This window comes from Protopterus annectens, chromosome 5.part0 (assembly GCF_019279795.1).
Source record: "Protopterus annectens isolate FY-2018-M chromosome 5.part0, PAN1.0, whole genome shotgun sequence".
In the NCBI taxonomy this organism is placed as follows: domain Eukaryota; kingdom Metazoa; phylum Chordata; order Ceratodontiformes; family Protopteridae; genus Protopterus; species Protopterus annectens.
This window is the reverse complement of record NC_056735.1, coordinates 1,461,921,641-1,461,945,956: the sequence shown is the minus strand read 5'-3', so window position 1 is coordinate 1,461,945,956 and position 24,316 is coordinate 1,461,921,641. Positions and strand designations below refer to the sequence as shown.

Here is a 24,316-nt window from a genome sequence, read left to right as displayed (position 1 = left end):
CTGAATATTTCTCTGTCTCTCTGGGAAAAATACCTATGTGTATGTATAACTTATAACTAAATTGTAGTACTGCTTCTTGCTGAAATCCCTAAATTTAAAGATTCCCTTCTGTTGCAAATGCCAAACCTCATATTTATACTGTTTGTTTTAAAAAAATATGCCACTAACTGTGGTTATAATTTGAAACTTATTAATAAAAGGTTTGCTGTTTGCATACTAGAACTTCCACAGGCTTGCGTTTGTTAATAGCTTTTTTGTACTTGGTGTTGAGTACTGTGCAATCTGTAAAAGGTATGTATAGCTGTAGATCAAATAGTTTAGGTATCATTTAAAGCTTTAGAAGTAATGGTTGATGTAACAACCTTCAGATGGCCATTATTCACTTGGTACAGACTATGGGATCATACACTGTTTTTTGTGGAATATGCATTCCGTGCTGTAAAATGATTATTATTTTATCTTTACTTTTTTTTGCGTTCATGAGTACAATAGTTAAAATAGCTCCAGTAGGTTATGGCTATTCCAGAAGGATCTGATGATGTAATATATGCATGCATATATATATATATATATATATATATATATATATATATATGTATATATATATGGATACATCTAGATATCTATATATATATATATATATATATATATATATATATATGCATCTATATATATATATATATATATATATATATATGCATCTATATATATATATATATATATATATATATATATATAGATACACACACACATATATGCATCTCTCTCTCTCTCTCTCTCTATATATATATATATATATATATATATATATATATATATATATATGCATATATGCATCTATATATATATATATATATATATATATATATATATATATATATATGCTCAAGTCTACATCCTAATCATATAACCAATTTCCTTGCTGTACACTATTGTCTATTTGAGTCATACAATACAGTGTTTGCTCCACATCCCTGATAATTGTAACAACTCTGAGATTGCACAACAGTGGAGCAAGGGCAAATTCCTTTACCCTGCTGCAGGGTCATGTAGTTCAAAAGGCTGCAAGCAAAACCACCATTAAAGAGAAAGTTCTCTCATGAGTGCTTGTTCTCTACTACAACCACATATACGTTTTATATATATATATATATATATATATATATATATATATATATATATATATATATATATATATATATATATATACACACACACACACACACACACACACACACACACACAACATGTTCTAGAAATATTATAAGGGCCATGCAGTCATTGCAGTTGGAGAATTTTGTGAGCTTTTTTTTCCTGGATATTTATGAAAGAATAGGTTTAATTGTTGTTGAACCTTGTCTCATTTTTTGCTCTCATTTCAGACCTTCAGCTTGACTACTCCCTCTCAGATGAGTACTGCCGAAATCACTTCTTGGCTGGCCTCCTACTCAGGGAGGTAGGAAGTGCACTTCAGGAATTCAGGGATGTTCGACAGATTGCAATTAGTGTACTGAAAGGAATGATGATAAAGCATGCCTTTGATGACAGATATCCATCACGGGTAAGGATATATTTAGTTGGCCCTCACCTGTATTAAATTAAATGGGATTGCATAATCTCACCCTGTCAAATTTAGGTTTGATCTACATTGTGTATTAATACATTTGTGAAATAGCACAGCAGCCCAGCTGAAACATGAAATATTGTGATGCTGTGAAGTCATAGGGTCATAAACAAACACAAGCCCTAGGGAGGGAACTGGAGAAAGGTGACATCAGTAGTTACTTATGTTACAGTCCAGTTGTAATGACAGCTTGTGTGCTCCAACAGCAGGAATTGTTGGTTTTGTAGTTGTACATGTTGGCTTAATCTTGTGCACTGGCAGTTAGCTGTAGGTTGACAATCAGTAATATATTATTTATTTATTTATTTATTACACTGGTAAGTATATTGATCCATCTCAGATCCTTTTCTACCATGACCAAGGCCACTAGGGAAAGGGTAAAATATAACGCATGTATGCACGATTTAGTGCAGCTAATCAACCAGCTTGACTTTGGCAGGTGGGAAGAAGGCCAGAGTACACGGAGAAGATCCATATAGACATTGGCCAGAGGTCAGGAGTGAAGTATGAACTATGGGGCTATGAAGTAGAGCTCTTACCATTAAGCCATCATGCTTTCCAGGGTTCTACATCCTTCAGGCCATTGGCTGAGGATAAAATAAAGTACCTCAGCTTAGCAGGCAGGTATTGTCTGCTTTGCCTGTAGTCCTCTCAACTTTTCTGAAATACCATATAACTGATTATTAGAAGGCAAAGTTCTGTATATACATTTCATGAAACATTGAACTGTGAAAAAGTTATCACAGGGACCACTGTGATAAAATAATTTTGTATGAATTACAAAATTAGATTTCCTGAATGTGACATTGCAGCTTTAAACATAAGCTGTGATATTTGAAGATGCCCTGCATTATACTCAAGTCCATGTGAGTGGATTCACCACAGCCTGACTTTCCTGGTTCCAACGCCAGTTTCTAGAAGAAGTTCTTGCTGGTTTCCATGGTTACTTATAGGCATGCAAAAATGCTAATGAAACAAGATATGTGGTCTATAAAATAAATACATGTGAGTGTTAATACTGCTAGTCTGTGCAAGGGCAGTTTGCATTGGAATAGTGATTATGTATGGCCCTTACTAAAATCAGAGTGACTGTGTAGCAGGTAGCTGGGAGATGGGGTTAGAAGGGATTAAGAAAGTAGACTGAGAATCTTTCTGCACTGAGCCCATGTAACTAGGCAGAGGATGAGGTGAGCAGTGATTTAACTTGCCTCTGATATGTGGGAATTAGTTACCATTACCTTCATCGCTGTATTCATAGGTAGGTACTAGGCTATCCACCCTGGGGCCTATACAAGCCCAGCCAAAAAGGTACCCTGGCTTGTGCCACCCAAGAAAATTATTTTCCTGTGCCACTGTTGAGCAGAGCCACAGAGGTGATCCCCGGGCTGAATTTCCTATTTTCCATCCAATCATCAAGATTTTTCTTGAAGAGTGCTAATGAGGAGCTTTGTTTGATATAGATAGGTAATTTATTCCAGAGTATGGGAAGTCCCTGGGACAGGAATCTATCCCTCTGGCATGTTCTGTTTATTGTGGTGACAAGGTTTAGGTCCCTAGAGCATGTAGCTTGGAGGGATTGGGATTTCTTTAAGTGGAGCATGTCCAACAGCTCTGGGTTTGACATAGCGTTGTATGTTAGGCAGAGATCACCTCTGAGTAGGTGATATGCGATGGAGTAAAGCTGGAGTTTTTTGAGACGGTCTACATAGGGCATCTGTTTGAGGCCGGTAATCCTCTTTATGAGGTATTACTGTGGCCTTTCCAGTTTGTTGTAGATGTCTTGTGAGGTACATACCAAAAGGGGCGTTGTACTCTATAATGGGTCTAATGAGTGATGAGTAGAGGGGAACAATGGCCTCTTTTTTTCTGGATGAGACACCTTTTGTGATGAGGTGTGCCATGTAGAAGGATTTCCTGACTACTGTGGCGATGTGATTATCAAAGGAGAGACTACTGTCCGAACAGACAACTGGTGCCAGAGCCATGGCCTCAAGCTAAACGCCAAAAAGTGTATAGTCATCCTCTTTGGCAAAAACAAAGTGCCCACAAATTACTACATAGGTGGTAATCCATTAAGTACAGAAGAAGTAATTAGGGACCTGGGGGTTGATAGCAATCTCTCATTTGACAACCACGTGGCCAAAGTGGTTAGAAAAACATTTTATATAGCCCACCTAATTATGAAGGGATTCACATATAGATTAGGGGAGGTCATCGTGCCTCTTTACTCATCCCTCATCAGGCCCATAACCGAGTACAATGCCCCTTTTGGGATGTACCTTACCAAACACCTGCAGCAACTGGAAAGACCCCAAAAGTACGTCACCAAGAGGATCAAAGGTCTCAAACAGATGCCATATGCTGCCCGGTTAAAGAAACTCCAGCTCTACTCAGTGGTATACCGCCTGCTCAGAGGTGACCTGTGCCTGATGTATAAGGCCATGTCCAAGCCGGAATTAAGGGACATGCTGCACCTCAAAAAATCCAAATCCCATCGAGCTACACGCTCGAGAGACTTGAACCTCAGCACTGAAATAAATAGGACATGCTGGAGTGACAGATTCATAACCCAGAAGCTCCCTTCACTATGGAATAAAATCCCAGTCCAGGTTAGGCAGAGTCCCTCATTGATTCTCTTCAAGAAGAGTCTTGATGAGTGGATGGGAGATCATAGGTTTACCCCGGGTATCACTTCTGTGTCACTGTTAGACAGAGGCACAGTATACTAACCTCGAAAAAGGGCATAGCAAAATTAATTTAAAATGGGTGGCGAAAGCCAAACATACTCTGGCTAGGCTTATAAATGCCCTAGGGCAGAGATAGCCTAGTATGAACCTATGAACCTGTGTCCCAAGGCCTGTTATCACACTTTCGGTGTTAAGTATACTACCGCCTATGTTGTAGTTCATGGGTACAGAGTTTTTAACAAAGGGAATGACAATGTTGGCATTGGGCTTGAGGCCATGGCTTTGACACCAGGCATCTGTCTCAGTGAGGCCCTTTTGTAGGATGTCCACATCGTTAGGGGGTTCGATTATGGCTCCTAGTTTGCAGTCATCTGCGAACTTCATTAGCCAAAGACCTTCTGTGTTAGCCTGTACTTCAGAGAAGTAGATACCAAACAGGAGAGGACCCAGGACTGAACCCTGTGGTACTCCATTTGTCACTGGTCTGAAGTCGGATTTGGAGTCTGCTACTTTCACAGTGTGGGTTCTGTCAGTGAGCCAGTTGGCAACCCATCTTGTGACATAGGGATTTATACCTAGTTTATTGAGTTTACCTTTCATTCCAGAGTGGCGGATGGTGTCGAAAGCTTTGGCAAGATCTAGATAGGCTGCGTGAACCACCTTACCCTTGTCTACGGCTTTGGTGACTGCTTCAAAGAAGTCTTATCAGGTTTAGGAGACATGATCTGCCTTTTACAAACCTGAACTGGGTGGGGTCCAGAGTTTGGAGATTGCCAATGTCTTTGTTTATAAGTTCCATGATGATACGTTCCATGGCCTTGCAGACCAGGCTCGTCAGGCTAATGGGGTGGTAGTTCCCGGGGTCCATGGTGGCTCCCCCCTTGTGGAGTGGAATAACCGTCGCTGTGCACCATTAAGTAGGCACAAAGCCTGAGGTGAGGCTATGATTGAACATGGTACTTAGGTGGGGTGCCAGTTCATTCTATAGTTCATGTAGAATGTAGCCTGGGATGTTGCCTGGTCCCATGGATGCTGTGTTCTTGGCTTTGGAGAGTGTGTTTTTTACCTGTGCAGTCGTGATTACAGGAACTTTGCATTCTTCCATTATAGAGATGGGCTCTTTCGGGGGTGAGAGGGGGGTAAAGTTAGCACTGAACCTATCTGCCAGGATGTTGGCAATATCAGTTGGGTCTGTATATTTAGTGCCATTGTGCTGTAACTCAGAGCAGATCTGAGTGTTGCCATTGAGATTCTTGACATAGCTATAGAATGCTTTGTGGTTGTCTTTAGAATCAGTGGCGATTTTATTTTCGTAACTAGCTTTGGAGGATTTTATCAGGGATTGCAGCTTCTTACTGAGGCTGACCAGGGAGCTCCTCCAGTCGTGGGATTTTACTCTCTTTTGCAACAGTTTCTTCCTTCTGTTGCACATTTTGTTTATGGCAGGGGACCACCAGATTGGCTTCCTTTTTTTTGGAGGATAGCGTCTTGGTTCTGTTTGGGATAGCACGATCCATGCACTCGTGTAAGTGCTTATAAAGTGCAATTGTGTAGGATTCAGTAGTTGTAACTGTATTGCCCATCTGCATGGGTGTCATGAAGTTCACCACTTCTGTCTTAAGAAGCATGAAGTTGGCTTTGGAGAATTTTTTTACCATGGTTTCCTTAATGGGGAGTGGGGGCAGGATGTGGATATCTAGGTTAATTAGCTTATGGTCGGATTGGACCAATGAGGTGTTGACTTCAGGTGTGGAACACTGGTCACTCATGTTGGTAATGACTAGATCTAGGATATTGTTACCTCTGGTGGGGGTGTGGATAAGCTGATCCAGGGCATTGGAGTTTATGAATTTCAGAAAGCGTTGAGCGAAGGAGTTGGTACATGAGTAGTTTTCCCAGTTAATGATGGGGTAGTTGAAATTGCCCATTATTAGGGTATTTGGTTGAACCCTAATATTTTCTAGTACATCAAGAAAAGAGGAGTGGGAATCCTGGGGTATGGTGGGTGATCTGTAGCAAGCTACAATTTGGATTGCAGTTTTGCCCAGAGTTAGTTGTACTTGGATAACCTCGGCTGCATTATGCTGAGCAACTAGCCTGGAGGTTTGGATATCCTTAATGAATATGGACACACATCTGCCTTTGGTGTTCCGGTCCAGGTTACATGGCCGAAAAGTGTGGTATGAGTTATAGCCTGGTAGTACAGGGGTGCTCTCTGGAGCCTTGAACCAGGTCTCAATCACTGCACAGATATCGATGTTCTCCATTTTAAGGAGTGCCTCGAGTGAGTGCATTTTGATAATTAGACTTCTAGCATTGAGTAGCATCACCCTCAGTTTTTGCTTGCCTGTTCCTGTTACGGTGGTGAATTTGTCATTTGTACCTTGCCTAAAAAAGGCACTATAGGGGCGGCAAGAACCTTAACCAGTATCCGGAATCCCAGGCGTGACTGGTGCAGGCCATCTCTGGCAAAGCATCGTGGTCTGTCGACCATATCATCCCAGGCAGACAGATACTGGATCCCTTTAGAATGACACCAGAAGCTTAGCCAATTGTTGAAGTCAGTATTATTCATGATATTAACTTGGGGCCTTGGTAGTCAGTAGGGAACACTGATTGCAGTGTTCAGCAGGTACCTATGTAACCTAGGGAAGTAGGAGTCAGGCTGCCATTTTAGTCAATTGTATTCAACCAATGATCCAGGAAGTACTATATGGAATTAGCAGAGACCAAAGAAATAAGACTTCTTCATCCTGCATATGACAACATAAAGGCCGTCATGCTCCTACCTCTTGTTTAAAGGAATAGAATGAACCAGAAAACTCTTATTACCCACTATGAATGAATGAGTCTTTGGGTCAGGGGAGTGATAGTGAGAGGGACAGTTGGATGGTCATTAGGCTGACACAGGATTGTAGCACTCACTTAGTTGTAATGTTAGGTCTTAACTTCCCAGGTAGTCCGGTGACCTCTTATCTCTGGACAAGAATGTCTTTTATTCAGGTCTTATTCTGTGGAGTCAAATTGCAGTGAAGGGTTTATACTGACAAAGAAGTAGCATATTAGAAGGGTGTAGGCAGTGGGGTCTATATTACAATGTCGATCGATAAAAGGAGTGAATGCTGTTTTATCGAACACTAAAAGTCAAAAGGACTGAATGTCGGACACACAAAACAGCGATTTTTTTCCCCAGGGGAAAAAAAATCGCTGGGCCATTTTTGGGACTTTGTAATTTCCTCCACTGTGGTGCGATGTTGGAGTTGGTATATTTAAGTAGGGTGGGTATGGGGGCACAGCTCCCCACATGGGGGGGGGTGTGGGTGGCAACCCCCCCTTTATTTTGTGTTTGGATTTTTTTTTTTTGCGGAGCAACGATTTTTTTCCCCTGGTAAAAAAATCGCTGTTCCATGTGTTCGACATTTAATGCTTTCGGTTTTTAGTGTGCGATAAAAGAGCGTTCGCTCTTTTTATCATTCGTCATGATATAGACCGTAGGGAGTACACTGGCTGACGATGTTGAAGTAAAGCATTTTAGCTTATTTTTCAAATGATTCATGGATATAGTTCTCACAGAATTGCTTTTATTTTTTTTCTTTTATTAGAGTCATCAAAGTCGACTAGCCACTTTGTATTTTCCAATTTTTGGACTGCTACTGGAAAATGTACAGAGGCTGAATGTGAAAGATATATCCCCTTTCCCAGTGAACTGCACAAACAATGTAAGTAAATAGATACTGCCCTCTGCTGGCTATATTTCAAAATGCACTTCATTTGCTTATTTTTTTTCCATCTGTCTTGCTGAATTATAGCAATTCTGATCTATGATGTTTTTTGGATTTTTTATTGCTTTTGTTTAATTTTTTTCTTTTCTCTTTTAGAATACAAAAGATGATTTCCTTCTAACTCTACCCACCTCTGGAAATCCTTTATCAACTCCACAGAAGCAAAACACATTGGACAGCAGTCTGCACAAAGATGTTCTGGGCGCTATTTCTGGCACAGGTATAAATGCTTGATAATAGCAAATGAGGCACTGTAATGTTAGTGGATTGTTCACTTTTAGCATATTTGTGGTTGTCAGTAATGCCTTATATATGGATAGTAGAGAGCAAGCACTGAAAGCTACTAAACAAGAATTTAATACTGTGTTGGCAACAGAACGATTATTTGTGACATATTGACTCAAAATATGTCTATGGTTGGATAAAATGGAATACAGACCAAAACAGAGAGATGCCTCAATTGTATGGTAGCAGTGCATCCCCCTCTTGGAGCTCAGTGATCAAAAAGTCACAATTCTACTCTAGGGCCATTGTAGGGAGACTGTAGGTCATGTGATGATATTTGTTTTTAGTTTGGTGGAACGAATATAAGAAACTAACAGAAATAATGTACTGAATCTCACTTTACATGGCATGACAAATACAGTAATTGCACTTAATTATATTTCTCGTGTATGATTAATGTAGATACTGTTTCTATAATGAGGGTTCCTGACCTAAAAGTGGAGGGCACAAGGGTATATGAGAGAATATAGATGCCAAAAACATTTACAGTACACTTGATTAATTTGTAAAGAAATCATTAATTATCCAAGTGTGTATTTTATCGTAAAATAATTCTGATTGAAGTATATATCCTGTGTCCGTTTGTTTGAAGATCCCCAAGTCATCAGCCTTCTGTGCAATCCATTAATCTGTTCATTTCCTCATGGGGTGAGAGCCATTCCTAGATCATCTGTTTTCTGTGAGGTGACAGACAATTTACAGAGTCCAGCATCCAAGCAACCAATGGAATGTTTCTGCTTTAGGCCCTAAACTTACCCTCTGGTGGCTAGTTTGAGTACTTGTATCCCTGCAGCTGTGTACTATACCCTCCTCTTGTGTGTGAGTGCTTTCATACACAGGGATTGCCATTACTGGCTTCAGGTGTAAAACCATTGTCTTAGGTCATGGTAATTTTCATTGCCTTGCACGCCTCCACTTGTTTGGTGGCAGTCAGCTATTCAGAGCCACCATGGTTACAACAGATAACTTATCAACAACTAAAAAAGAATTTGTTAATAAAAGACAGGATATAATGGAATGAACAGTAGTAAAGATAATGTTGAAGTTTTTATACATGCTTTATCTACTACCGTCAGTCAAGAGCAATGAAGTAAAACCAACAGGAACATTTTGCTGGGGAATGTGGACCTATCTGTCCAGTATTCATTAATGTGGTGTTAACTTAAATGTACCCTTCAGACCAGGGATTCTGTAATTGACAGTTTCCCTACTGAGAGAAAAAAAAGTTCCTGCCAGCTGTTCTGTGTGTTACTGTGTAAGTAACAGCCTTAATGTATTTATCAATTATCTGGGGAAATCCCCAAATAATACCTAGTTACATTACCTGAAATCCATCTGGTATGGTGAGTCTAGCAACTTGCTCATCTTGCAGTTGTTCTTATCTAGGAAAGACCACTAGAAAACTTATGTCAAGAATACCTAAGTATGTTTATACCACAAGAAACAAAAATAATGCCTTGTGTAAGCATTGCACTAATTGCTGGAATTAAAAAATGTATTTAATGTACTTGACCAGGTAGTTATGGACAACAGAGGTGGTGCCTTCTGTGACGACTGGGGAGAGATGGACGAAGGTTGCCAGCCTAGTCAAATAGAATTTAATATATAATTCTGTCAACTGTATAAATAAATGTAAAATACAGGCTTGTTGTTTTAAATGTAAGAAAACACTGTGAAATGTGGAACTGCAAAATGTGTGACAACATTACACTCTACTGGCCCAGTGAAGCATGTTGTATCCTTTCTTGTTAGAATTCGGCCCGAGGGCGGCTGGATAAAGATTTCATGCCCGTTGTTTTAAGGTTAAAGTTTATGACTAGAATTTAGATATGGAATGTGCTTTTATTGCTTTAGTTTCTGTTAGCATATATATGTGAAATGTCTTGTATCGTTGTAAGTTTCTGAAGAGGTGTTAGATTGTTAAATAATGCAGTTTGTGGCCTTAGAACTCAGACCAGGTGTTAAGATGATGCAGTATGAATACTGGGAAAACCTAAGTGTCAGAAATGATGGGCCTTAGAGACATGTTTGTTAGTAATGTTTAAATAGTATTTCTCACAAGAGACCAGAGGCATTTTGATCTGGACATCTAACTTATCAGCACTCTGCTTATGCTCACATATACGTTTTTAGCACTGTGATATCTTGTAGGAATAGTTAAAGCTAGTAAAGATTAATTAGGTATTTTTCTTTGACACCAGACCTGTCCTGCTATATTATTTTAAGTTTCTGTGTGATCTGTGACATCTTAGATATCTCTGTGGTGTAGTAGTTTTGTCTTGTGTTTTAATTATTTATTATTAAATATTTTTAAAACCTTTTACCTGTGGCTGCTTTGTGTAGAGATGAAGTATGCTTTAGAGTACATTATATATTTATGGAGTTTACTGTCTAAGCCCTTCCAATAAGCCTTAGACTGTATAGTCACATTACCATTGGATATTAATATTGCACAGTAATAATTGGACACCCTTTTAAGGGCCTTTTAGTAGCTGATATTATTAACTGGGTGGTGGCAGTAATTGCTACTGTATAGTCTGGGTAAAGGGGCACAGCTGGAGAATCTGTGTCAGCCTTTCCCAGGAGTGTCTGTGAAGTTGTATAAATATTTATCTCAGTGTGTGTGTGTTGTGTCAGCTACTTGGGCAGGGACACAAAGCACTGGCTGGACACAGAGGGTACTGGAGTTTCTAGTTTGCTCAGTTAGGCTGAGACCTGGACCCTATAGCTGTGCCATTGGGGAGTCTTATTGGGGACCTGGTGAGCAAGGGAGCAGCCAGCCCCAGACTGACTGTGATCTGTGCGCACTTAAGGGAAATTGTACTTTACTGTGTGTATTAATTATACTTTCCTCCTCTAGGAGACGACCTCCCTGGTGTTAGTGGTGAGGATTGAGGTTCCTTGATTGCTGGGCCAGGGCATGGTCGTCACACCTTCAATGGACTGCTCGAACTGCAGTGACAATTAAGGTTGCAGGTAGGCAGAATGCCTCCTGTCAAGGATATGTTTTGTACCCAAGAGTCATAAAACTGTTGCATCTAAGCAAACATCAGATGTTCAAAAGCTGTATTTCTGTGGGGCAAACTAGTCAACACCATCATGAAGGAAGGTTCATCTAGTTTACTGTCAGTTGTATGGTTGCTACACATATTGGAGAGAGGGTGATTGTCTCTGCAGAAACATCCACAAAAAACACTGCAGTTTTGCACTTCTGGAAACACTCAGTACAGCTGTGTCAGAAAATATGACCATCAGAATGACCAGCTTTTGGAGATGCTCCTTCCCTGAAATCTGTCTAGATAACAGAAAGACTATCTCCTTCTTCAGCCAGAAGTCTTCTAATGTTTGGCATAAAAATATTTAAAATCAGTTCTAAGAACTGAGATGACTGTTGGCCTTAATAAGGACTTAAGAAAATTTACCATGAATAAGGCTACTGCTGGAGGAGAACCTTGCACTAATCTCCTGTGACTTCATTATCTAAACAAGACAACTAGCAGATGTGCTTTTCAGCACAAAGAGTTTTTTCAGATGTGTGAAAGCTCATCTGTGTTGGTGCTTTATTAACTGATTGTTATTTATTATGGGTTATATTTGTTTATAGATAGCTGATCTTATCTGCTGCAACTATTTTTTCTTTTCTTTTTTTTTTTTTTTTTTGAATAATGGAAGATTCTTTTCCCATGTCATCTAATCCCTTTATAGTAGTTCGGTAGATCCACTGTCTCAGTCCCACCATTAAAAGTTGCTAATAAAAGTCCCTTAGTGTATCCTTTATTTATAATTGTGCCAGTATGTCTTTGTTTTCATTGTAGCTCTGTTTCCTATAGAGGGAAATGTGTGCCTTTCTAAACTGTTTATGACCTAGTAATATTTTTAGGACATTTGCCTGTGCAGTCTGTCAGCGCAGATGCCTCCATTTTGGAGCTTTGAACATCTAGTCGTTATGGTCTATTCTTATGTCGTAGCTCCACATTGTTCCCATGGAGAAAAAGAAATGATTGTTTACACATTGTCTCCATGGAGAAACCAATGATTTTGTAGTTTCTTAAGAGCTTCCTAGGTCATTTCATTAAGGTACCTTTTCAGTATGGTTGTTAAACATGGCAATCATTTTTTTACTTTGACAAGCACTGAATTGCTCTCACTTAGATACTGTTGCATTGTATGCATAAAAATGACGTTTGGAATTGGGTGGAAAATTTTCATTTGAGTTGGGTGGCTCATCATTTGCAGGCTTATGTAGTACCTTAAGTTACAGTAAGCCAAACCAAGACCAGAAACTTAGGGAATCATGTCGAGTGATCAAATTCACTTTGCCTAAAAATGAATTCACTAAAAGAATCATGATGGAACAACTCTCCTTAAAGGAGTCCCTTAGGGCTGCATTTCGTCTACCCTCCTTTTTTTCATTTTCATTAAACTACCACTTGATCTTCCTTAGCTCTCTCTCTCTCACTTTATGCTGATGACAGGGTCCACTTTCATTCAAACCTGATCTCGTCTGCCGTACAGCAACAAGTACAAGCTGACTTCCTTTCTCTTTTCAAATGGCTAAATAAAATGCCCATTCTGAGCTCTTCCAAAACTCCCCCTAAATGGTAGAATAACTCAGTCACTTATCTGTGACTATCTTGACAACCCCATTGATAAGTCATCTCCTTCAAATACCTTGGTATATGGCTGGATCCTGCACTAAAATTTCAACTTTGCCTAGATCATATATGGAAGAAAATAAATGCCCTTTTATTTTGTCCTATAAATTTTCCACCTTTCTGTGCAGGTCAGCCGGGAATGGCACAGGCAAAGGCATTCTACTAGCACAGCTTGAATGTGGACTTCCACTGGTTACAGCAGCATCCAAGAAAAAGTCATCCACAGTCCAAACTATAAGATCATCTATCTGCCATTTTGTTACCCTCTCACCTAGAAATTAGCATCATTGTATCACACTTAATACAGCCATTTTTGCTACCTGACCTTTAATGTGCCAACCTGCTTCTTGGATCCCAACTCCACTGTCTTTCCCTTGCCTCCAACCTATTCAAACAACCTCACAGTTAGAATATAAGAAATCTTAACCACTCTCCAGTCCACTTCTCCAGTGTCCCAGAAACAGACTTCATTGCACTAAACATGTCTTCCCCATTCTAGGCCCCAAACCCTGGAAATCTCTGCCTGCTAATCTTAAAGACCTCACCTCATAGCCCCCATTCTGCACTCAGCTTAAAGATCATCTCAAGTTTGAATCAGTTTGTAGATGCTTTCCCTTTGGACACATCACCTAATCCTCCACTCTCCCCCTCAAGAGTCAAACACCTTTATCTTCCTGACCTTATTTCCTTACACTAATATGTGACATCTCTTCCACATTGAATCTATTGTATACAGTTAATTTCTGTGCACCCCCACTTTACTTTTGCTATCTTTTACAATATGTGCTCTATCCTTCAGTATTTCACTCTGTTCTTCCTTCCTTCCTTGCTCTAATCATTCCTTCCTATTATCCCTTATGCTGTGTACTTTATTATTATTACGGTTATTAATTCAGTGCTATCTTTACACAACATTTTGTTTTTATTCATAATACTTCTTGTTAACTTGTCTGCTGTCATTTATATATGTTCGGACTGAGACTGAAATAAGTCAATTTGGCTCAGTGCTCTACCCTAGATACCAAATTGAATAAATAAATAAACTTTCAACAAATCTCAACCATGCATTTGGGGAACACGCATCCCACACCCTTAAACTTGTATACACCTGCTCTTAGGTTGCACAGTAGTGGAGAAAGGGAACAACTTTGCACCATGCATGTGGGGGAACACCCTCAAACTTATATACACCAACTCCAAGGTCACACAAGGGAAAAAAGGGAAAACTCTGCTGCTGCTACTGAAAGTTGTTTTGACACTTCTCTTACATTGTGTGTCTGCAGATGAAGAAATGATTGTCAGTACACTTGACAGGCTTCTAAAAGGAGAGGAAGACAGACTAAATGAAAATCATTTTCTACACTGGGGCAACCAGTAACATTCTTACATGCTAAAGTTTGAATGTTTCAAACTGAAAGTTTCTGGTCTTTAAGACTATAAGCTGCAGTTTTTAGGCTAGCATCTGTAGAGGTAAAGATTCTTATGTGTGAGCTTGGTGACCTGAGTTTTGGTAAAGTCTCACAGAGCTACCTGTGATCTGGGAGTAGGAAATGGTGGCGTGGGCGATGGACCTTTTCCAGTTGTTTACAGGGGCAACTTGTGGATTCTAGTAGTGCATACTAACTCCCTATATAGACTGTGCAAAACTACAGAAAGAAAGAAGATGGTGGGACAGACTGCTATTCTAGCTTGCAGATATGCTTGATTCCATGTATGGCCTACAGCTATCAAAATTGTGAGGACAGGACTTGCAAAATCACATAATTTTAAAACTTTTTTTTTAGGAGGTCAGGATCCCAAATTAAAAATATGTATGTGTGTAAGATAAAATTACAGTTCTGGGCATGGTTCTAAACAACACAGAGGGTGTCATGGACATCCAGCTTAAAGCACTGATAACGATCAGTGATCATGTTATTGAGCAGTTGGTTTAGAGCAGGAGGGAGGTGTAAAAATAAAATACCAAAGGCAGAGTGGGATTTAAAAGTAGTGGATTATGCTACATTGAAGAGGTGGTTACTCATGAGTTAAGAGACTGGGAGCAAATGGAGGGAGAAAATAAAGCTATAGGTATGAATAAAGGATGGGATGCTCAGAGCTGTGGAAAAGATTTGGGGGAATGGAGGTAGAAAGAGAACGAAGCCATGTATAAGGTGGCTGTACTGACTAGCAGGTTGATTATCTCTACCAGTGTGAAAAATGAAAAATTGTAAAAAAAAAAGCCAGTCAAAGTTATCAGTTTGGGTAAAATTAATTTAATTTATTGGCCAGTAATTCCACTGCCTAGATGCTATCAAAGAACAAATTTGGGAAATTAAGCAAATAGAAAAGGATAAGCATGAACTCTTGCTAGGAAGAATCTTGCAGCTGTTTGGAAAAAAACAGTCCAAGTTTCAACTTAAAATAGGTGAGAGACTAGAGGAATAGACTGGAAAAAATAGAAGAAGCTTTAAGTAACTATTCAGATGAGCTGATAAAACTGGAAAAATCAGATGCTGAAATGGAGGAAAGACTAGATGATCAGAGGCTGAAATGAGGGAAAAACTGGATGAACAAGAAGCTTCTCAAGAAGAACTGTTTCAAAAATAGTAGACAGAGCACACAGTGAAAATCTGACATCACAGAGAAACCTGAGAGACTAGCCAGTTAGCGAGCTGATGAAGGCCACTTTGTATTAGGCTTTTTATTTCTTAGCGGGAAGGATGTGATCCTTTTAATCTATCCAAGATTGCAATATGCAGTAAGTTTTTGTAACCATATGAAAAGAAGAGAAGTTAAGTTAAAACATATAAAAAAATGTATACTTTCATTCTGCAGTTACCCATTTCAGAGCTTTTGGGTATAGCTGGAAGCTATCCTAGCACTCATTGGACAAAAGTCAGAGAAACTGATGTTGATTGGGCACCAGCCCATTACAGGACATACACTCAGTGACTTATACACAGTCTGTTTACCAGTGGGCAATTTGGAAAGTCAACGATCTACCAGTGGCACATCTGTGGAATGTAGGAGAAAACCACAACACCCTCTGAAAACCTCCATGATCACGCAAAAAATTTAAATATTATTTAATTTTATTTTATACAGTATATTTTTTGAGAGTTCATGTGCAGACATGCACAGAAGATGCCTCAGTAAAGAACCAAACTGGATACCCAGGGGCTTTGAGGTTGCAGAACATTAACAAAAATGCCCAGTTTTTCAATTTCATATCTGAATGATAATGATTAGATTTGAGTCTCTTAATTAATTATTCATTAAGTTACCATAGGCTGAAATAGGGATATGATTCTAACTTTTAAGTACTAAAGACATTTTTTCACCATTTGAGTCTACATGGGAAATATTCAAATACCAGAGAGAAAGAGAGAGAGAGATCAGTCTAAATACTACTAACCAAACAGCATAATGATCTGGTATCTTGAAAGAATGTTTTCTGTCTGGAGTTGGGTCACTGTAGTCACAAAAATGCAGTTTTTCTGTGAACATTTAAAAAAGGTGGGGATTATTTTATGAATGAGGCTGTATATTTATGGGGTGGTTTATAGAAAGCCACATCAAAGTAGATAGAGACTTAAAAATAGCTACAAGTTGTTAAACAGGATTAAAATATGGAGGTGTAGGGCTTCGGGGAATAGTGCCATGCGACCAGTTTTTGTTCACCTAAAATGTAACCACAGCAATAATATGAAACTTTAGTATTAGCTAGAGGTTATAGTAATGAACTGTAAATGAACTTAGTACATCTGTGGACATTGATTTGATTCTTACAATGTCATCTTTTCATATCAAATTACTTTTACCTGATACCATAATTAGACCATGAGCTCAAAGAATGTGAAAGCACTTGTTTAACATGAAATGTAATTAACGACTGCTGAGATAATAAAACGGTATTGCAAGTAGTATACATACAGGCCCCTTAAAAATGATAAATACTTACTGCCCCCTTAAAAATGATAAATACTTACTGTTATGGTATTGTAATGTGACTGGTTTAGAGAACTGTTGGTTTATATAGACCAAGTAAAATCTGTTTTTTATAAGTTATGCTCCGTATTTCCATTTGCAGCTGAATTGCTGTCATTGTTATTTCTGGGTTATTGTGTCTTCGCTGAAAACTTAGTTTCAGGAACATCTAGATCACTGCAGTTTTAATTGGAAAATGAACAACTTGGCCACCATGGTGAACTTTGCCCTTTTCCCCACTATAGTGCGATCTGAGATTTGGTATATTTAGTTGGGGGGGGGGGGGGGTTGAATTGCTTCAGTTTGTTTATTTTATCGTGGTGGGCAAGTGGTTAGTTTTCCGGAGTAAAACTGCAGTGATCCAGGTGTTCATGATACTAAGTTATTAGAGAAGTCGTCTCGTGCATTTGATTTTGGGTAAGTGAAAATTCAGTAATGTGAAGTATTCCGTGTGTGTGTGTGTGTGTGTATATATATATATATATATATATATATATATATGTGTATATATATATATGTATATATATATATATATATATTTTTTTGTGTATTTTGATTGGTCTCATCAGTTAATGTTTGTCCAACTGTTCTGTCTTCCTCTGTCTGCCCTCGGGAGTATTGTGTCAGTCAGGGTGGGAGAATGGCCTAATGGTTAAGGTGTTTACCTTACAGACACAAGGTGCAGGGTTTGATTCTCACATGGGGTAACTGGCTAGGCTTAAAATGGCCTGAAAGGGCAGGTAGCCTAGTACTAACCTATGTCATCCATTACAGAAATGGGCCAGATGGGCTTTTACGATTTGTCCATCCCTAACAGTGCCTCACAGCATAACATGCTGTGGGTTTAGCATGAAAACATCATTCACTCTCATAAACATCATAACTCCAGAGAACCCCCTTCCCCTTACAGATGGGGCACCCTAGTTAAGTCCCCAGTTACCTTCAGTTATGCAACAGCAGGATGTTCCCGTGACTGTCACTTAACAACTACTTCACAGAGGTGAGCATGCAGTGGCCTCAGAATATTTTGTAGGACACACATACACACACACACACACACACACACACACACACACCAGTGCAATCTGTGGGCAGTTTGGAAGATAACCAGTTCAGTTACGCACATCACTGAAATGTGGAGGTAAACAGTAGGCTTTTTATTTATCCCAAGCAATGCCTCACAGGAAGACATGCTGTGGTCTTAGCAGAAGAATATTGTTCACTCTCATAAATACTATTACAAGCCCATTACAAGTTGGCTGCCACTAGAAATGTAACAGTTGGATGCTTACCTAAGAGCCCCCCCACTTTTACTTATTCTCCTGGTAGAGGTGATCAATCACCAGCCTCACCATTTTTTTCCGCCCTGACTGACTCTACAGCACTGTCTGAGACAGAAAGAGTAGGAAGTGAGTGGGTATTACTAAGTATATGTTACCACATGTCTTAAATTAGTATTCTCTAGTTAATGCGTATTACAGTTTTCAGGGAGTAAAACTCATTCAAGTGGTGTTTTGATGAGTTGTATCCTGATATAAAGTACCAGATCCTTGTTTTATTAGGGAAGATCTGCAATTTTAAATTCTAGGCTTTATTACTATTGTACGTATAATTTACTGTGCACATTCTGAAGCACAAATGCAAAATGTGTAAGATTTTTTTTTAATGCCACTTCCAAAATTAGGGTCCAATTTTTTTCTTTCTGCCCATGCCAACCTTTTGTTATTCTGAGTAACAAATCGAAACTACACATGACTTTACCAGGTTAGCTTGTGTTCTCACTGTTTTTCCTTTCCCCTAAGGTTCTCCACATGCTTCTTCTACTCCAAATTTCAATGCTGTGAAACATGCGGACTCGAGAGGTTCTCTTATTAGCACTGATTCTGGGAGCAGTATTCCGGAAAGGAGCAATGAAAAAACAAATTCCCTTGATAAGGTATGCATTGCTTACTGCTCTTTCAACTTTTTTTCTAGACAGTGTTGTTGGCTTTTAAGACATCATTGTAAACATAAGATGCTTGATTCCAGATTAAGACAAACCAACAGTGAGCAAAGACAGTCATCAAGTACCAGTGCAGTAGTATATGGTAGTGTTTGTGTGTGTGTGTGTGTGTGTGTGTGTGTGTGTATATATATATATATATATATATATATATATATATATATATATATATATATATATATATATATGTATGTATATATAGTGTCTGTACATTCCATGGACCCCCCCCCCCCATTTTGGCAGGGGCACTGAACTTCAAGCAAAACAAAAACATCTTTGCTACTAAACTGAGAAAGTAATAATTGTACAAATTCAATGTTATCCTCTTGATCTTCCCTTCCTGGGAACACACATACTTGATCACGTTACCGTTTACTCAGTAGCTTAGTTTTTGTAGATATTATTTCAGTTTCTCTATTCTAGGATTCTAGAGAGTTTTTGTAGTTAATATTTGATGTATTGTTGGATAAGAGTTTTTGCATGTTTTTTTTTCCCAATAGCATTTTAAGGGTTTTGAGTCAGGAACCCTAAAAGTTATCATATATCGTAAGTCATCATCATCTTTCAGCTGTTCCCGTTAGGGGTTGCCACAGCAGATCACCTGTTTCCATTTCTTCCTGTCCTCTGCATCTTGCTCTGTCACAGCAACCACCTGCATGTCCTCTCTCACCACATCCATAAACCTTATCTTAGGCCTTCCTCTTTTCCTGTTACCTGGTAGCTTCATCCTTAGCATCTTTTTCCCAATATACTCAGCATCCCTCCTCAGCACGTGTCCAAACCAAAGTAATCGTGCCTCTCTGGCTTTGTCTCCAAACCTTCCAACCTGGGCTGACCCCCTAATATACTTATTCCTAATCCTGTCCACCCTCGTCACACCCAGTGCAAATCTTACCATCTTTAATTCTTCCACATCCAGCTCAAACTCCTGCCTTTTTGTCAATGCTACTGTCTCCAGCCCATATAACATAGCTGGTCTCACTACCCACTTGTAGACCTTCCCTTTCACTCTTACAGGTACTCGTCTGTCACAAATCACTCCTGACACTCTTCTCCACCCACTCCATCCTGCCTGTACTCTCTTCTTCACCTCTCTTCCACACTCACCGTTACTCTGAACTATTGACCCCAAGTATTTAAACTCATCCACCTTCGCCACCTCTACTCCTTGCATCTTCACCATTCCTCTATCCTCCCTCTCATTCACACACATATATTCTGTCTTAGTCATGCTGACCTTCATTCCTCTTCTCTCTAGAGCATATCTCCATCTCTCCAGGGTCTCCTCCACCTGTTCCCTACTCTCACTACAGATCACAATGTCATCTGCCAACATCATAGTCCACGGGGACTCCTGTCTGATCTCGTCTGTCAACCTGTCCATCACCATTGCAAATAAGAAAGGGCTTAGAGCTGATCCTTGATGTAACCCCACGTCCACCTTAAATGCAAACGTCACTCCCACTGCAGACCTCAATGCTGTCACACTACCCTCGTACATATCCTGTACCACTCTTACATACTTTTCTGACACTCCTGACTTCCTCATTCAATACCACAACTCCTCTCTAGGCACCCTGTCATATGCTTTCTCTAAGTCTACAAAAACACAATGCAACTCCTTCCGACATTCTCTGTACTTCTCCATCAACACTGTCAGAGCAAAGATCGCATCTGTAGTGCTCTTTCCTGGCATGAAACCGTGCTGCTGATCACTAATCATCACATCCCTTCTTAACCTTGCTTCCACTACTCTTTCCCATAACTTCATGCTGTGACTGATCAATTTTATCCTTCTGTAGTTACTACAGCTCTGCACATCATCCTTGTTCTTAAAAATCAGTACCAAAACACTTTTTCTCCATTCCTCAAGCATCCTCTCACTTTCCAAGATTTCATTAAACAATCTGGTTAAAAACTCCACTGCCATTTCACCTAAACACCTCCATGCTTCCACAGGTATGTCATCTGGGCCAACAGCCTTTCCATTCTTCATTCTCTTCATAGCTATCCTTACTTCCTCCTTGCTAATCCTTTGTACTTCATGATTCACTATCCCTACATTATCCAACCTTCTCTCCCTCTCATTCTCTTCATTCATCAACCTCTCTAAGTACTCTTTCCATCTCCTCAAATCACTCTCCTCGTTTGTGAGTATGTTTCCCTCCACTGTGGTGCGGTAGTCACAGACCTTAGGGTTAGGGCACTTGTCATGGTAAGGGGTAGCCCTACTAGCTATCCCCTTACCATGACCCGCGCCCTAACCCTAAGGTCCATAACTACCGCACCACAGTGGAGGACATAGCAAGTTCGTTGAAGCTGAGTTCGCAAAAGTGCACTCTCGAATAAGTGCACTCTCGCGTAACTGAGCGGTCTACTGCTCTTTTTCAAATACGTGGTATTCGATGAAAAGCAGTAGACCCATATATATATATATATATATATATATATTTAGATATATATATATATATATATATATATATATATATATATATATATATATATTTAGATATATATACACACACACACACACACACACACACACACACACACACACACACATGCCTAGGGTAAGGGCAGCTGGTCAGATAACCAGTAACAGCATCATCCTCTGTTCGACTAAAACAGATGGTCGACAAGTGTGCGAAATCAGCAATCCCCGGGTAGGGAATATTCCCTTTCCTCAGGATTGTGAGATCTTGTAGTTAGTATATATAATTAGCAGGGGTGTGAGGGGTGTAGGTGGGGGGGACATGCCCTCCTGCAAAAATGCTTGTATTTGATTTACTGTACTCCAGGGTAATCCACAGACATTGCACACAAAGTGTTGACATTCATTGTTTTGACATATTGGTATCGATATCCTGGTTGCCAATGTTGCTAGTCATTCATTCAGATGCCCTACATATATATGTGTGTGTGCGCGTGTATATATATATATATATATATATATATATATATATATATATATATGTAACCACATACACACCCACACATGTATACATGTGTTATGTGACTATATACGTACATATGTGTATTAAATAAGTCTCTGCATTTGTGTGCAGTTATATCACTGTAGACTGATGATGAAATAAGTTAAAACACACTACATCAAGCAATTTCATCTAAAGCAGCATTAATCTTGGAAGAAAAAAAAAAGAATAGAACTACAGTGATTTATAATATAAAAAATAGTAGTCACAACACTATGCAAAAACAAGCACCCAAGACTTTGCTCCTCACACCTCATGATGTCGGTGGTAGCTGTTCTCCCCACTGCAGTAACTGAGTGTCATAACATGTGGTCACACAATTGCTAACAGAGAAATAACCACAAATTATGATATAGATGACAGTCCATCACTTGAACTTAGCGTAATCAGTGCAGCTGACACTTAATGCAGCAAAAAGTGCATAAAACAAAATGATATGACCAATGAAAAGTTTACTCTGTGTGTGTGTGTGTGTGTGTGTGTATATATATATATATATATATATATATATAATGTGTGTATGTACACATATATAAATATAAAATGCGTATCAGTATATGTATGTATGTGTTTGTACTATTTCATGTATTCGCACACACAGAAGTGAAGAGGCAATTATTTTAAGCACTTTTTCTTTTACTGTAGTCTTTTCTATTGGAGGGACTAAGAAGTACACATGTAAGGTGGATTCCTTCCAAGTACCTTTTTTTTCCTAGGGAAGGAAATATTTTGATGCGTGGTTGATGTATTATGTGACTGACTCAATGTGTCAGAATGGGTTTTACATTCTCTAGTGTGCTTATTTTTTTTTTTTGGGGGGGGGGGGTTAAAGCTGTTTTTAAATTAGTCCCTCATATTATGATTAATTTTTTTCAGGGGAGATATTTCCCTGCCGCTAAAATATTTTAAAACAAAAAAAATGTATATTTATTTTTCTTTGTGAAAGAAAACAAATAAAAGGGTACCACAGAAAAAAAAAAACTTCATAGGCAAAAATATTAAAAAGACACTAGCAGCCAGTCTTCACTGTGTTTTACCTTAAAGCTCCTTTGAAGGAGGCCAATGGGAAATATGCAAATGACCCCTTAAAGGCAGATTAGTATTCCAGCTACATGGTTTCTGAATTCCCACTGACTTTTTACATTCGGTAATTTTTATTGAAACCTTCAGGCCAATAATGCCAAACCTCACTAGATGTAGGCATGAGGTGAACATTCATATTCTATGTAGATGGAACAGTTGTATGTCCTTAAGGGGCTTCTGCGTATTTATCCACAAAAATGTCACATAAGTGATTCACCACTCACTGCTGCTAAAAACAAGCTACACAGGGCAGGGGATCTCATGAAGTTTATTAACTGGATCCCCAAAACCAAAAAGACCCATTTCACTGTTATCCAGTCAGCTTTATCAGTTAAATACCCTCATATAATCATGAGATTATATATTAGTCGTGTGATATGAACATGAAGTATCTGTCAAAAAGATGAAAAGGAAAATTCAGTAATACTTTTATATACAACTAGTAAACTGCATTCAGACAGGCAGTGTTATAATCTTACAAACATTTAAAATGTATTAAGATAATATAAAAATGAAACAGGAAAAAAATATTAAACAATACCAATAAATTCAGAGTACAAATAAATATTCACAGGACTGTACTACCATCTGTTGGCCAAAATATTGTATGACAGCAAAAGCAGAAATGCATTTCTGTGGTGAAGTCAATTAAATTTATCACAAATAATAAAGGACAGTATAACTTATATCTACAAGATTAGAGACCAGGCAGAAAACCTGAGGGAGGAACAATAATTCTATTCAAAGACAATCGTACCCTAAACATTGTTGCTCAAGCAAACAGGAACTCAGAATCAGATCCTAACTGGATCCTTTTAAAATTTTCAACAAACGATTAAAAAATCCCTTGTTATAGCCAATGCATACTTACCTCCACCAGCCTCACTACTAAAATTCAACACCCTTATCCAACTAGTGCATGCCAAAGCTCCCAAAAACTGTAACCTAATCATTCTTGGAGAGTTCAACCTTAATTACTTAGTACCAAAAGCCGTACAATATCAGAAATCCTGGCCAGCTTGTCTTACCCAAATCAACTCTGAAGCCGCTAGATCAAACCTTCAGTCCAATAGGCACACCAAAAATAGTATGATATCTAACCTCACCATACATTTACCCTCCTTCAGGGAACACTGTGCCATAACGTTCTCAGTAGATAATCTGAAGTTAAAATATAAATCCAAACTTACCACCTGCAGACTCAAAACCATTCAACATATCATTTATCTTAAAAAA

The 24,316-nt window shown here is 38.9% G+C and overlaps 1 protein-coding gene across 10 annotated transcripts in view; it reads left to right on the top strand.

Annotated features, from left to right (window-relative positions):
• Window positions 1-24,316, top strand: part of DOCK9 (dedicator of cytokinesis 9) — a 2,508,686-nt gene that overhangs the window by 1,878,192 nt on the left and 606,178 nt on the right. For all 10 annotated transcript variants that reach the window (XM_044071294.1, XM_044071300.1, XM_044071298.1 and 7 more), the window contains exons 31-34: window positions 1,383-1,561; window positions 7,914-8,030; window positions 8,190-8,313; window positions 18,805-18,938. In XM_044071294.1, the coding sequence (XP_043927229.1) occupies window positions 1,383-1,561; window positions 7,914-8,030; window positions 8,190-8,313; window positions 18,805-18,938 (554 nt within the window). The remainder of the gene's footprint in view (window positions 1-1,382; window positions 1,562-7,913; window positions 8,031-8,189; window positions 8,314-18,804; window positions 18,939-24,316) is intronic.